Source organism: Sphaeramia orbicularis, chromosome 7, assembly GCF_902148855.1.
Source record: "Sphaeramia orbicularis chromosome 7, fSphaOr1.1, whole genome shotgun sequence".
Taxonomy (NCBI): Eukaryota; Metazoa; Chordata; class Actinopteri; order Kurtiformes; family Apogonidae; genus Sphaeramia; species Sphaeramia orbicularis.
Window position 1 is genome coordinate 7,047,698 of NC_043963.1, and position 15,840 is coordinate 7,063,537.

At 37.2% G+C, this 15,840-nt stretch overlaps 1 protein-coding gene across 2 annotated transcripts in view; it reads left to right on the forward strand.

Moving 5' to 3' along the window:
• The window catches only part of LOC115422737 (CXXC-type zinc finger protein 1-like), a 31,493-nt gene that overhangs the window by 256 nt on the left and 15,397 nt on the right, over positions 1–15,840 (forward strand). For both annotated transcript variants that reach the window (XM_030139245.1, XM_030139243.1), the window contains exons 2-12: positions 3,189–3,352; positions 4,014–4,114; positions 6,119–6,258; positions 7,561–7,716; positions 7,803–7,976; positions 8,048–8,152; positions 8,423–8,640; positions 9,395–9,602; positions 11,111–11,221; positions 12,411–12,460; positions 13,153–13,249. In XM_030139245.1, coding sequence (XP_029995105.1) covers positions 3,189–3,352; positions 4,014–4,114; positions 6,119–6,258; positions 7,561–7,716; positions 7,803–7,976; positions 8,048–8,152; positions 8,423–8,640; positions 9,395–9,602; positions 11,111–11,221; positions 12,411–12,460; positions 13,153–13,249 — 1,524 coding nt within the window. The remainder of the gene's footprint in view (positions 1–3,188; positions 3,353–4,013; positions 4,115–6,118; positions 6,259–7,560; positions 7,717–7,802; positions 7,977–8,047; positions 8,153–8,422; positions 8,641–9,394; positions 9,603–11,110; positions 11,222–12,410; positions 12,461–13,152; positions 13,250–15,840) is intronic.

The following is a 15,840-nucleotide window of genomic DNA, read 5'->3' on the forward strand; positions in this document are numbered from 1 at the left end:
ATGAGGAAAGTGGAAGGACTTTTTCAGTTTCTGCATTCATTTGATTATTATTGTATTAATTATCTTTACATAGTCAGTCACATCTGTATTCTATAGTATTTATTAAGAATAAGAATGGAAATTAATGGACCTAATATTCCCTGATTTTTCTCCTTAAAGTGCTGTAAATAATCCTAGAAAAAGAAAGTGTAAATGTCAGTTTTTATTACTAATAAAATAGGTGAAAACAACAGATCAGGAATTTAACTGAAAGTACAAATACTTTACTACAAGGAAAATGTGATGAATTCAACATGTATCTTTAGTACAAATACACATATTATTAAGGCAAGGCAGCTTTATTTCTATAACACATTTCATGTACAAGACAATTCACAGTGCTTTACATAAAACATTAAAAGCATTACAGCAGAAGGCATGAGAAAAACAAACAAACAAACAAACAAACAAAAATCAGATAAATAGGTAAAACAGATAAAACAGATAAAAACTTTTAGCTTAAAAGGAATAGTACAGATCTGAACTGATGAATAAAAACTCTTCAAATGCAGCTGAGAACAGGTGGGTCTGGAACCTGGATTTAAATCAACTGAGTGTTAATAGTACATTAAAATCTACTATTAAGGCTGAGTAATAAATTACTTCTGTTACTTAGTTATTACTTTGGAAAATAGTGAAACCTGCCATAATCACTGTTAGTTCATTATAATTGACTAAAATTTGCTTAGAGGTTTTATTTCTGTCTTTGTGCTTAAGAAACCAATATGAGTGAATCGCCAAAGGAACTTTGTGTTGGTAAATGCAAGTTCTGCAAATGTACAGGATTTCAGTTCTGTTCAACATGTTGATGCTCATATGAACTATGTTTTCAGGTAAAAAATGTCCAATTTCATCACAATTAATGTTATATTTTCATGTCACAAGTTATATTTGAACTGAATTTACCTGAAAAACAAATATTCTTTTCTTTTAGATTCCCCAGTTTTTCTTACCAGATTCTCTCCTACATATCACATGTTTTATTTTTACAGGTTCAATCTGGAGTATGGTGCTGATCCATCCTGCTTATGTTACGCCAATACATACAGGGTGGGGAAGCAAAATTTACAATGAACATTTAGTTGTTTTTTCTCAGCAGACACTACGTCAGTTGTTTTGAAACCAAACATATACTGATGTCATAATCATACCTAACACTATTATCCATACCTTTTCAGAAACTTTTGCCCATATGAGTAATCAGGAAAGCAAACGTCAAAGAGTGTGTGATTTGCTGAATGCACTCGTCACACCAAAGGAGATTTCAAAAATAGTTGGAGTGTCCATAAAGACTGTTTATAATGGAAAGAAGAGAATGACTATGAGCAAAACTATTACCAGAAAGTCTGGAAGATACTATTAAAGAAGAATGGGAGAAGTTGTCACCCCAATATTTGAGGAACACTTGCACAAGTTTCAGGAAGCGTGTGAAGGCAGTTATTGAGAAAGAAGGAGGACACATAGAATAAAAACATTTTCTATTATGTACATTTTCTTGTGGCAAATAAATTCTCATGACTTTCAATAAACTAATTGGTCATACACTGTCTTTCAATCCCTGCCTCAAAATATTGTACATTTTGCTTCCCCACCCTGTACATTAAGAATGTCACATGTCACTTTTGAAATCAACAGTTTTCTAATAATAAGCTTTTTTTTTTTTTTTTTTTTTTACTTTTTATTTAGATTTTTGCACAATATAAAACAGAACAAAACAAAACATCTGAGACAAGACATAAATAAAAAAAAAAAAAATTACACGACATAGTATTATTATTGTTACAAATTTTATACTACATCTATAAATACATTGCCAAATATCGAAATATTCATATAATAATAAGCATTTTTATAAAGAAATAACAATTCTATATTGTTATTTACTCTTTAGTCTGATGATAAACTATACAATAAATAATTCTGATCCTGTTTTTTACACAGGGATCATTAGTGTAAACGGTGACATGGCTGCAGAGCATCAGTATGATGGGATCCACAACAACCATGTCACATCCGTCCACTGACACATTTAGTGTTTTTGTGTCAGCTGTTATTGTTTTAGATCCACAATACTAACATTTATGAATAAGAGGAGAATTAGCAATAGTAAGTCTATAAGTTTATTACTAATAAAGTACTGGTACTGACCAGAGCATCATGGGTAATGTCACGTCCGTCCACCAGCAAAAGTTTTCACAGACACGTGCTATTCCAAATCCAATATTTCTGAAAATAGAGCTTCCACTGTCAAATAATATCAGTAGTCTGTGCACAAATGCATTAGCATTATTTACACACAGTTCTATGCATTTATGACAACTTTTTTTTTGACAAAAATGGCCACTCATTTGACCCCCTAAGGAAATTTTAGCCGTAATATTCTTTATGAATCAGTCAGGTGTTGTTTGTTGGATGTATTTAATCATAATTTTATGTAAAAGTAAATAATTTTAAGTTATTTTTTATTACATGGCATACACAGACTCCTTTATATTTGCTACTGTTATGTTCCTATAATTCCTATAATTAGTATTTATGATTCAGGATGGAGGAAACAATTGATATTTTTTCTAGTGTTCACATGTACAAAAACCTTAATTAAGCATTAATTCATTAAGAACAGAGAGGTCTATGATACTATACAATGGGTTTTTTTTGCAGAACTGTCAATAAAACTTCATACGTCTCTTGCTAAAGCAAAACTAGACAGAGTTTGCAGATCTTGTCAAATATTCAGTTAAGTTATAAATCTGTTTGTTGATCCTGATAAATAAAATAAATAATGGAAGAACCAAATCTGAAGTCAGTATATTTGAAACAAAGGGTAACAATTCTTAAAAAAAAATCATTTTAAACTTTGAAAAATAGAGTTTTTGCTTGAATTAAATACATGAAAAAGTCTCAACTGAATAAACACATTAGGCAACAACTGAAAAGAACCCACAACATGAAAAAATAGTGAAGAAAATCAACCAAATATGCAACAAATTTAACAGTATAATCAGAATGTTTTTGTAGGTCAGTGTCAAGCAGAAATTTAAAATAATTTTTAATAGATTTTTGAGAAATTGTATTTAAAAAAAAAAGTATTTTATGTCAAATTAAACCAAATGTCTCATGTCCTGATGTATTTGTGTTTTGTTTTTCAGGCTGAAGAAGCTGCAGGAGCAGAACGAGGACCAGAGGAGGAAGAGGAGGGAGAAGGAGGGAGAGGAGGTGGAGGAGAGGAAGGAGGAGGAGAGGTCGCCGTGGAAACGCCCAACGCTCCTGTCTACTGCGTCTGCCGGAAACCAGACATCAACTGTTTCATGATGTAAGACAGGACGTCCTGTACCTGTCTGTCTGTCTGTCTGTCCATAACACTAACCTGTCTGTCTGTAACACAGACCTGTCTGTCTGTAACACAGACCTGTCTGTCCATAACACTAACCTGTCTGTCTGTCTGTAACACAGACCTGTCTGTCTGTAACACTAACCTGTCTGTCTCTGTCTGTCTGTCTGTAACACAGACCTGTCTGTCTGTCTGTCTGTAACACAGACCTGTCTGTCTGTAACACTAACCTGTCTGTCTGTCTCTGTCTGTCTGTCTGTAACACAGACCTGTTTGTCTGTCTGTCTGTAACACAGACCTGTCTGTCTGTCTGTCTGTAACACAGACCTGTCTGTCTGTAACACTAACCTGTCTGTCTGTCTGTAACACAGACCTGTCTGTCTGTTTCTGTCTGTCTGTCTGTAACACAGACCTGTCTGTCTGTCTGTCTGTAACACAGACCTGTCTGTCTCTGTCTGTCTTTTTATCAGTAACACTAACCCGTCTATCTGTCCGTCTGTCAGTAAAACTAACCCGTCTGTCTTTTTATTAGTAACACTAACCTGTCTGTCTGTCTTTTTATTAGTAACACTAACCTGTCTGTCTGTCTGTTTATCAGTAACAGTAACCCGTCTGTCTGTCTGTCTGTCTGTGTGTCTGTCAGAGGGTGCGACAGCTGCACTGAGTGGTTTCACGGCGACTGCATCGGCGTGTCAGAGAAAGCAGCTAAAGCCATCAGAGTGTGGTACTGTCCGTCCTGCAGAGGTCAGTGTCTCACTTACATCAACAGTACAGACATGATCAGTACAGACATGAACACATTTATGAAACCGCCTTTCCCTGTTTGTGTTCAATGTGACGGTTTCATTTTCACTGAACTGATATTTTATCATTTTCAACAAGAATGACAAATTTCAACCTGAATTCACCTTTTTATTCTCAAATTTGAGCCAAATCATGAATCAGAATTAAATCATGCATAACATTCAACCATGTTTCTGTTCAAGACTGCAAATAAATAACTATAATATTTTAATCAAGAATTAATAATAATGTGCTTTTTTTGTAAAACAGTAAATATGAAAATTCGTAGATAACAATAATAGTTATATTTTAGCATTAAAAATATAATTTCAGTTAAAAGGCTTCTGTACACTTTTGTATTAACCATTACAGAAACATACAAATGATTAATTAATTAACGATGCTGTCACACTCCCACCTACATGTGATTTAGTTTGACCAGTTGTCTGATGTGTTTGGACAGTGGAAGGACTTTGGAGTCCTCAGAGAGAACCCACGCAGACATTTACTGAAATTTGGCAAAACATGACAAAACACAGTTCTGTCTGTGGTCGTGGATTAAAGCAGCAGGAATGAAACAGAGGAAAACGCCAGAACTTTAGAATACGTACCGTCCCTCTGTGGCTCTCTGATCTCAGTCCAAATTGGAAGAATACATGTGAGACGAACCTGACGTTGTTTCGTGCTGTTTATGGAAAAATGAAGACACTTTTCAAAGGTTCCCTGTTGAGTAGAACAGTGGAGCCACGTCCAGGTCAGATCTGAGGGAATCTGATCAGAGATTGGTAAATGCAGCTGTCAGTCACAAATTGAACCCTCCTACCCATCTGAAAAAACCTGTGATTGGATAAAGTCTTTGTTTTCTTCAGCCTGAAAAGTAAAATCTACAAAGAGTTTATGCAGAAGTCTAATGTTCTGAAAGAAAAGTATGGAATTTATTAGATTAGATTAGATTAGATTTGATTAGATTAGATTAGAGTGGATTAGGTTATAGTGGATTAGATTAGATTAGATTAGATTAGATTAGAGTGGATTAGATTGGATTGGATTAGATTAAATTAGACTGGATTACATTAGATTAGACTATTTTAGATTAGATTAGATTAGACTGGATTAGATTAGAGTGGATTAGATTAGATTAGATCAAATTGGATTAGATTGGATTAGATTAGATTAGAGTGGATTAGATTAGATTAGAGTGGATTATATTAGATCAAATTGGATTAGATTAGATTGGATTGGATTAGATTAGATTGAATTAGACTGGATTAGATTAGATTAGATTGATGCCACAACGTGGAAATTCAATGATCAAGGCAGCAACAGAATAAATTGCAAGAAAAAATGTTCATGCGTAAAGGCTGTGCAAAAGACAAACAATTTAAAGTAATAACAATAGCAATAAAACTCTAATGACTATGTACATAACTATATAAATAAATAAATAGATATATACTGTTTGTCCAATGATGATTAAAATAAACCATCAAACAAAAACTATCAACAACCTACTGTACATCTACTTAACAGCCATTTGGAATGTATCATAAAATTATGCTACAATCTGTGTGACACTTTAAATTATACAGAATAGAACAGAATAGGTCTTTATTGTGATCGTTATGCTGTATTAAAAAGTAATTTAGCAGCATCTCTCTCATCTTTTCTGTTGCAATAAAAAAATATATAAGTCCAATAAAAGACGTGATCCAATAAAATGTAATGTATATGCAATAAATACAAAATAAATACATTACACAATAGTAAATACTGTCTAAAATGTACATGAGGTAAAGTGCGTGGGGCCTGAGTATTCCCCCCTTATCTTGGAGGATCCACACATTTGACTGTCTGTGGGTAGAAACTCAAAGTTTAGCTAAAACCAACTAACCTCACACCTTCTTGTAACTGAGTCCACGTTTTCATCACATCTGTAGCGTTTCAGCTGTTCCGTCTCCTCCACAGACAAAGATCCGTCCCTGGAAATCAAATACCGTCCCAAAAAGACCAAGGAGAAGGAGGCGGAGCCAGAGAGGGAGGAGAAGCATGAAGGGGACGGAGGCTCCACCCCACAGCCCAAGATTGACAGGAGGCGGGGCTCGCAGGTAACCAGGCAACCAGCTGTACTTTTCAGCTGTACATTCAGTAGTTTACGTTATAACTGTTACATGTCTGGGTTTCAGCTGCTTCTTAGACATGTGTTTGACACGTCTGCTTCAAGGCAACCTTAGGAGAACTGAAAGCTGAAAATTGGGAAAAAAATACATACAACTTAATACAACTTAAAGGAGTGATATTTTGCTATTTTTCTTTTATTGAATTCTTCCTTTTCCAACATTTCCCTGTGGTCTCCATCAACTGTAAATGCTCTGCTTGGGTCTGAATTCTTCATTCATTCAACTCCACAGGTCCATCTTCAACCCTATTTCTGAGTAATGACACCAGAAAGGTGGTTTGGAGCGATGGCCCTTTAAATGCAAATGAGCCCCTTCATGCCCCGCCCCCTCCAGGTTGTGGACTGTGCTGCTCTGTCCCGTTCAACCAACAACATATTTTCAGTTTTTACAACAACCGCTGCTACTGACAAACAATTGTGTCGTACTCGGAGAAATATTCGTGTGAAGTCTGGACCTTATATGTGCAAATGTCAGGATGTAACTACAGTCCACTCTCGTTATACCGCCAACTTCCGTTCACGGCCAAATTGGCGGTATAGCGAAAATGGCGTTACAACGGGTTGCGTCCATAATGTGCATGTCTTTACTATATGATGTCTATGCTGCCTCCGTTAACCCGTTCTAATTGCGTTTCTAAATAAATCTTGATTCTGTTATGTTGTAAGGCAGGGATCGGCAACCTTTAACACTCAAAGAGCCATTTCGACCCGGTTTCCACGGAAAAGACAACACTGGGAGCCGCACCTCGGAGGTGCCACGGCGGCGCACCTCGGAGGTGCCGCGCCACTGGCGGTATAACGGTTGGGAAATCAATGGTATAAGTGTTGTTTGTGCATGGAACTGGGCTGGCGGATGGCGATAAGCGGAAATGGCGGTATAACGGCGGGCGGTTTAACGAGAGTAGACTGTAGTTATAGATGTAACACATTAAGCAGGAAATGAAATGGGTTGTAGAAATCCACTCAATTTTAGCCAAAATGAATAGAAATATAGTTTTGCAGCAGCTGGAGGGTTCAAATTCAAACTGTATGAACTATCAGAGTCCAAATACACAAAGAAATGAACCACAGACTAAGAAAAGTGGGTTTAGAGAAATATGAACCCTTTAAATGGTTTGGTTGTATGATTTAAAGTTCTATCTATCTATCTATCTATCTATCTATCATTCTATCGTTCTATCGTTCTATCTATTGTTCTGTCGTTCTATCTATCTATCTTTCTTTCTTTCAGATAAAGCGTTCTGCTCGGATGTGCGGTGAATGCGACGCCTGTCTACGAACAGAGGACTGCGCTCAGTGCGACTTCTGTAAAGACATGAAAAAGTTCGGCGGTCCCAACAAAATCCGTCAGAAGTGTCGTCTGAGGCAGTGTGAGGTCCGAGCCCGGGTGAGTTTACCTTCATCCACGTGTCTGAACTCTTCCATAATTCCAGTTCCTTACATTCACCTCATGTGTTTCATCTTCTTGAGCAGAAGATGCTGCGAGTCCGCGATGAGGAGATAGGCCGCAGTGCAGGCAGGGGGCGGAGCCTGCCCAGGAAAGGGGCGGGGCATCAGACAGAGGAAGAGGAGGAGGAAGAGGAGGGTTTCAGCGAGAGCGAGCTGGAGCTGTATGAGCAGTACCGAGCCGCTGGATACAGAGACCTGGTCAGTGAGTGGACCAATCAGCTGTCAGAGGGGGAGGGACTTCCTGTGTGTGATGCGTCTTCCTGTTGCAGGTGTGGCATCACAGCGAGGAAGAGGACTGTCAGTCGGACTCTCTGAGGAAGAAGGCTGTGAAGGTGAAACACGTGAAGAGACGAGAGAAGAAGACAGAGAAGAAGGTGAGATGTATAGAAACAAATATGACATACATATTTAACCCCTACCTGCCTGAAAACACCTGTGAGTAGATAAAGTGTGTCCACAGACGTTGATCGGTTTCTTGTTTCTTCTCAGAACACCTGAGTTCAAATGTGTTGAAAGGTTATGGTGACATTTTGTGCTTAGTAAGGCCAAAAAAGTCATCAGGCACTGCAGGCAGAGTGTACAGTACTGTGAGTGTGCAGACTGATGATGTCACTGCTGATGTCACTTCCTGTCTCCTCTGTCAGAAGTCGGTCTCTGCACCCAAAGAGGAGGTGAAACTCCGCCGACACAAGGCCAAGCAGCGCCACAGGGAGCGTGTGCGGCACAGCGAGCGAGGAGGAGAGGGCGGGGCTAAGGATGTGGGCGGGGCTATGAGACAGTGTCTGGGTCCGGGCTGCGTCGAACCGGCGAGGGCGAACTCCAAATACTGTTCCGAGGACTGTGGCATGAAGCTGGCCGCCAAGTGAGTCAGACTGGAACTGATTTAGACTCTGTAAAAACAAGGAAAGGATCTAGTCTGAACAAGTTTTACACCAGGGGGAGACAGAGCTGTCTGTCTGTCTGTGTTTGTTTGTTTCTTAATTTTTTTCTTTGTGTCTCTTTCTTTCTTTCTTTCTTTCTTACTGTGTTTGTTTGTTTGTTTCTTAATTTGTTTCTTTCTGTCTGTTTCTTTCTTTTTCTTTCATTCTTTTTTACTGTGTTTGTTTTTTTCTTTCTTAATTTGTTTCTTTCTGTGTTTGTTTGTTTCTTTCTTTCTTTCTTTCTCTCACTGTGTTTGTGTGTTTCTTAATTGGTTTCTTTCTGTGTTTGTTTTATTTCTTTCTTAATTTGTTTGTTTGTTTGTTTCTTTCTCTCTTTCTTTCTTACTGTTTGTTTGTTTCTTTCTTAATTTGTTTTTTTCTGTGTCCGTTTCTTTCTTTCTTTCTTTCTTTCTCCCTCTCCATGGTATATAAGAATAAAAATACAATACAAGATCAAACACACTATACATAATATATTAGAAGTATACAGAGTTGGTACAAATCTGGACAATCAAACAGTAACATGCAACAACAAACTGAAATGTGGAAAGTAAAACTGAGTTTTTGCATTAAATGTTAAAGTAGAACATTCAGTAAGTTCTAATTTTCTGATCATTTCCTCATTAGTGTAACCCTAAGGTTCAGCCCCGGAGCCGCTAACTCACTTAAATGTGTCTTGTTTCGTGTTCGTCTCAGTCGCATCTATGAGATCCTCCCTCAGAGGATCCAGCAGTGGCAGCAGAGTCCGTGTGTTGCCGAGGAGATGGGGCGGAGACAGCTGGAGCGAATCAGGAAGGAGCAGCAGGCGGCTAGGCTCCGCCTCACTCTGATGGAGAAACGATTCCACGAGCTGGAGGGCATCATCGCCAACGCCAAACTGCAGCAGGTCCAGCAGGACGAGGAGGTACGAGACGACTCATGTTAGTTCAGGTTCCACATTCAGCCCAATATGATCTGAAGTGGGCCGGACCAGTAAAATAATAACATAATAATCTATAAATAATGTCGACTCCAAACTTTTATCTATGTTTTAGAGTGAAAAAAGTCAAATTATATTGAGGAAAATGTTTATATCTACAAACTATTCTATAAAAAATGTGAATAACATGAACAAACTGAAATTTCTTAAGAAAAATAAGTGCAATTTAAACAGTATTTTGCCTCAGTTTATCATTTACACATGTGCATTACAACTTACAGATCACAGTGGATCTACAAATATACAAAATATTTAATAACAGGCAGAATATTGGTAAAATTACACTTCTCTTTTCACATTTCAGGTTGTTCATATTTATTCAGATTATTCACTTTTGGATAGGATACTTTAGGATAGTTTGTAAATGTAAATATTTTCATGTAATTTTATTATTTTACACTAAAACAGAGAAAAAAATTTGGAGTTGCCATTATTTATAGGTTATTATGTATAGGTTATTATATAGGTTATTATGATTGTATTTTATTAGAACAACCTACAGTTTCTTAAAATTCTGTTTGTGTCCCGTTCTTGAGCTAACTAAAGTCATTGACGCGAGACATCTTTGAAAGTCTGAACTGTTTACTAAAGAAAATGATTCACATTACAAGAATTAGAAAAGCACTCTGAGAGCGCAGACCTCCGTCAAGGCAGATCAGCCCCCCCCACCCCCGATCACCACCAAAATTTAATCATTTGTTCCTTGTGCCAGTATCAACATTTCCTGAAAATCCGTCCATAACTTTTTGAGTTATCTTGCTAACAGACAGACAGACAAACCTCGATGAAAACATGACCTCCGCCGTTACACTTGGCGAAGGTAATAGCATTACAAAAAATAAACAATCTTTAATCCATTACAGGAGATCAATGAGGGCCATCCAGTCACAGTCACAAAGACTGTTGCGCTCTGACCCCCTACTGGCTGACGCAGCTTACTGTTTTAACAGAATAATGCAATACAGATAATTAAGAAATATTAAACAACATTATATTAGGAAACAGTTACTTCTTTCTTCAAATTAAACATTGTACTCTACAAATTTAAATTATTTTCCACTTATTTGCATTATGGCTCTAACACTACTTGACACCAAAGTAGGGATGTATGTGGCCCTGAACCTAAATGGTTGATTTTTAATATTTTCAGTAAAATTTGAATTATTTATAGATTATTATGTTATTATTTTACAGGTCTGACCTACTTGACATCGTATTGGTCTGTATATGACTCCTGAACTTAACTTCATCATCCTTGATTATTAATATTTTCAGAGTTATTTTTGCATTTCACAAATTCATCCCATGGACCGGACTGAAACCTTTGGTGGCCTGGTTTTGGACCACGGACCATATGTTTGACATCGCTGTGTTACTGTATTAGAGGATGTATAGCAGCTGTGTGACCTGTCTGTCTGTCTGTCTGTCTCCAGGTGACTGAAGGCGAGGGTGACGACACTGACCTCCAGATCTTCTGCGTTTCCTGCAGCCATCCCATCAACCCAAAGGTGGCGCTGCGACACATGGAGAGATGCTACGCGAAGGTGAGTTTAATGTTTATTGGTCCTGGAGGAAGTTAGTTTGTAAACTGTTGTTAGTTTAATGCTTACTGGGTTATTCCTGCTGGAGGTGTTCCTGATTGGATGGTTTTGGACACAGAGTTGTACAGTCAGACGTGTTCGTTCATGTTTTAACTGATGTACAGTACGTGTTGACAAGACAAAGGTGTTATTGAGCCTGTTTACATGCACACTTATGCTCCAGTCATGATCCAATTTCTGGAGTTTTCAGATTATTCCAGTGATCATGTAAACTGGATAATCTGATTGTCTTTATTTGATAACAGCAGTAATCTGATTATGAGAAATCGGATTAACACACCTGGATTTCTCCCCAATACTCCGATGTCTTCATGCATGTATACAGGTTAATTGGACTTATTGGGTTCTTTTACATCTACGCATGTGTAAACACAATGAAAAACAGTAGACAATGGAAGTTATGTAGTCAAACCTGAGTGGAAGACAACAGGAAGTTTAAGTCTACCACCACTACGTACGTACCGATAATGGGCTGGAGCGTCTATATCAGGGTTTTTCGATTATCACATTTCTCAACTCTGTAAAGCCTGAACCATTAAATTATTGACAGAAAATTCCAGTTCTTTGAAACCGGAGCCTTTATTGGTCCTTCTGAACAACCACATTTTTTTTTTCAAACATCAATTTCCATGTGTGAGTTTCAATTTTGTATCATATTGGATACATTGGGTCTCAATACTCAAATATTATTATTTTTGAACAAACAAAAACATAATATAACACAAACATGTCTAACAAATTGGTAATTCCTTTTCAAAATTGTCAAAGTTCTTCCTCCTTCCTCATTAATGACAGTCTTGTAGTGTCACTGGAAAGGCCTCTGGTGAATGGACCCCCCCCCCCCGGTGGATTATCTGTGTATTTCATGTATCCAACTGTATACAGAAAAAGAATATCACAATGATCATGTACATCACTTATGTATCGAATATACGTTTGGTGTTATAGGGTTAAGTTCATGTAAATGCGTTAGATCTGATTATTACATTTGTGCGATTACTCCCATATATCAGACTTTTATGGTCATGTAAACTCAGTGTTCGGGCTGTGTCAGAGCAGATGTTCTGTGTGGTCTGAACTTTAGGGAATATTTATAAATCTTTACCTGTAACTCTGTTTGTCTGTCCCACAGTATGAGAGTCAGACGTCCTTTGGTTCTATGTACCCAACACGTATAGAGGGGTAAGTCCACCTTCTGTCTGTTCTATGTAATGTTTTTAGTCTAAAATACTCATATGAAACACTTAGACAAATATATTTATTGTCATGGGATGTAATAAAAATGATCAGAACCCATGGGTCTGCTGGAGAAAACCTTTGACTGAAGCTTTTATTGACAAACTTAAAGACACCAGGATCTGACCGTGTCACCAGTCACTGTCATGCACACATATGGTACCGTTCTGGACCCAGTGGGTTCAGAGCAGCTGGTAGAAAGCCTTACTTATCCATCCTATCAGCAGCACTTACACAGGTGAAGTGTAGTTATATTTTTTTTTCCAGATATCTTTATTAATTTTTAAATTTAGAGCATTAAGAAACAAACAGATGGAGGAAAAGAAAGAGAGATAAAAAGAGGAAAAAAAAAACCCTGCCCCCGCCCCACCCATCATACCCATACCCTGGCTCAATCATATACACACATTATTCAACAAAATATTAGACGATCTTAACAACAGCACATAGTCCTAGTGTATTTATATTTATATTTATATTAAATTTGGTTTTTATGACCAAGTTAAAAACACAGTGATCAGTGTCCAGAATCCATCTGCTCTTTAGTGTTTTATTTTTTACAGCGGTTTATTTATTTTTTACAGTAGAGTGCATTTCCCATCAGACCTTTTTGCAGTGTTTTCTTCCTTCCTCTCCAGAGCTACCAGGTTGTTCTGTGACGTCTATAACCCTCAGAGTAAGACGTACTGCAAGAGGCTGCAGGTTCTATGTCCGGAACACTCCAGAGATCCAAAGGTCTGTCTATATTTAACCTGTTTAACCCTGACAGTATTTTCAGGGGAAAAACGCCTTAAAAGACATACCCAAAGTAAATGAAAAATTACTTCACAATAATAAGGCTCCTATGGATGTTCTTGGTGTCTATAGACATTTAGAGACCTCACAGAATCTATTCCCATTGTCTAAAATATTGTATCTATTACTATGCCTGAGTAAACTGTAACAAACTAAAAGAGAAATTAGAATTTTTTATCCTCACCTGTTTTTTTCCGGCTGGATTGACAATGATATGCAAAAATTAATTGTTCGTGTTGGAGATTTTTAATAGGGTGTATTTCACCCCACAAAGATTAAAAATCATGTTTGAACATTAAAGTTTGCACTAAAATACACTTTTGATGTACTTTTATTAACATTAGGGTCTAAACTTTGAGCAAAAGTTGAAAAAAACCTTCATTGTCCTGATTTATTATATTTTTATAGTAGATGAATATTAATATAATTTTTTAGGCACACGGGTGGGCCAATAGGGCTATGTCTTATTACTTAAGTAATGACTAAATTAATTATCTTGTACTACATGTCAATAACAGCCTAGAATGTGGTTCATTGTTGCTACAGTAAAGTCATTGAACAGTACTTTTAATTTTTATTATAAGCTGTGAGCGATTGTGAAGGTGTTGTGTCCGGCATTTGTCAGCAATGTCTTCAAACATCTTCTCTGTAGAAAACTACAGGTTGGATTAATTTCAAATTTTATATGTGTCTTCTTTTGAACAATGTCTACAAAAGTCACACACAGTTTTCAGAAATTTTCATTTTTGAATTTTTGCAAAGTTTTTTCAAGTGTTAAAAATTGTCCTTTCCTTATAATGGTCCATGTTTTGATGGTTTATAACATGAAATGGTTAGCGATATCAACACTGGAAAAATCGAAATCTTACCAAGTGTATTTTTCTCATTTCTGGTCCAAATATCTCATCACACTAAAAATAAGACATAATCACCTGAAGAGTAACTTTTCAGTGAGATATAAGAACTTATTTTAGACAATAGATCTGGAAAATCTTATTTCAAGAAATCTTACCAAGATAATTTTTACTTGTTCCATTAGCAGATTTTCTTCTTTTTTTTTTTTTTTTCTGAATTCAAGCAATGGAACAAGTGAAAATTATCTATTGTCTAAAAATAAGTTCTTATATCTTTTTCTAATTTTTTTTTTTTCAATGTGTCCATTTGTCCCAACATATTATTACACACTGGAAAACATCAAATGCCACGTTTCCACTACGTGAAACCATCTCTACTTGGCTTGGCTCGGTTCAGTATTCCTGGAGACCGTTTCCATTACAAGATACTACTAACTTTACAGTACCTGGTCGTCATAGCGATGTGGCGTGTTATTTCCGTGTCGTCTGTTCAGAGAGTTGCTGATAAACTCGCTCGTTGCCTGTTGTCTCGTCTGAATTTTTATGTCGGTCACCAAAGACTGAACTTCCTCGACCGACCATGGTGTAGTTTTGGGCTGTTATCATGTGAATTAATGTACCGCTATATTTACTGTCCACTTCTGCATCTGTTTTTTGTAAAATGGCGGGTCACAGAGAAAACTCTCTGACCAATCAGTGGTCTGCAGTGTTTACACGTCACTTTTTAGTATCTGGTCCCCGGTCCTGGAGCCTCGGCGGAGGTGATACCAAAAAAGTAGTACCGGGTACCAGATTACAGGTCCTTTTTTGTAATGGAAACGCAAAAAGGCCGAGCCGAGTTGAGTTGAGTCAAGCCGATACCACGCAGTGGAAATGGGGCAAAAATCTTACCAAGTATATTTTTCCTCATTTCTAATCAAAAGATCTCATTACACTTAAAACAAAACATAACTAGAAGCACTCGGAGAGCGCAGACCTCCGCCAAGGCTGATCAGTGGCCCCCCCTGTGGGCCCCCCCCACGCCAAGGAGGTTATGTTTTTGCCAGGGTTTGTTTGTTTGTTTGTTTGTTTGTTTGTCTGTCTGTTTGTCTGTCCGTTAGTGTGCAACATAACTCAAAAAGTTATAGACAGATTTTGATGAAATTTTCAGGGTTTGTTGGAAATGGGCCCCCCCGTGGGCCCCCCCACCCCTGATCACCACCAAAATTTAATCATTTCTTCCTTATCCCATTTCCAACAAACCCTGAAAATTTCATCAAAATCTGTCCATAACTTTTTGAGTTATGTTGCACACTAACGGACAGACAAACAGACAGACAAACAGACAAACAAACAAACAAACAAACCCTGGCAAAAACATAACCTCCTTGGCGGAGGTAATCACCTAAAGAGTAACTTTTCAGTGAGATATAAGAACTGATTTTTAGACAATAGATAATTTTCACTTGTTTCATTGGCAGATTTTTTTTTTTTGCTTGAATGCTTGAATTTTTTGCTTGAATTAAGCAAAAAAATCAGCCAATGGAACAAGTGAAAATTATCTGTTGTCTAAAAATAAGTTCTTATATCTCACTAAAAAGTTACTCTTTATCCGTCTCATAAACAATGGATTTCAATCATAGATGATATACTTGTCATGGAACATCTGACATATAAACTGAAGTTACAAGAAAATCT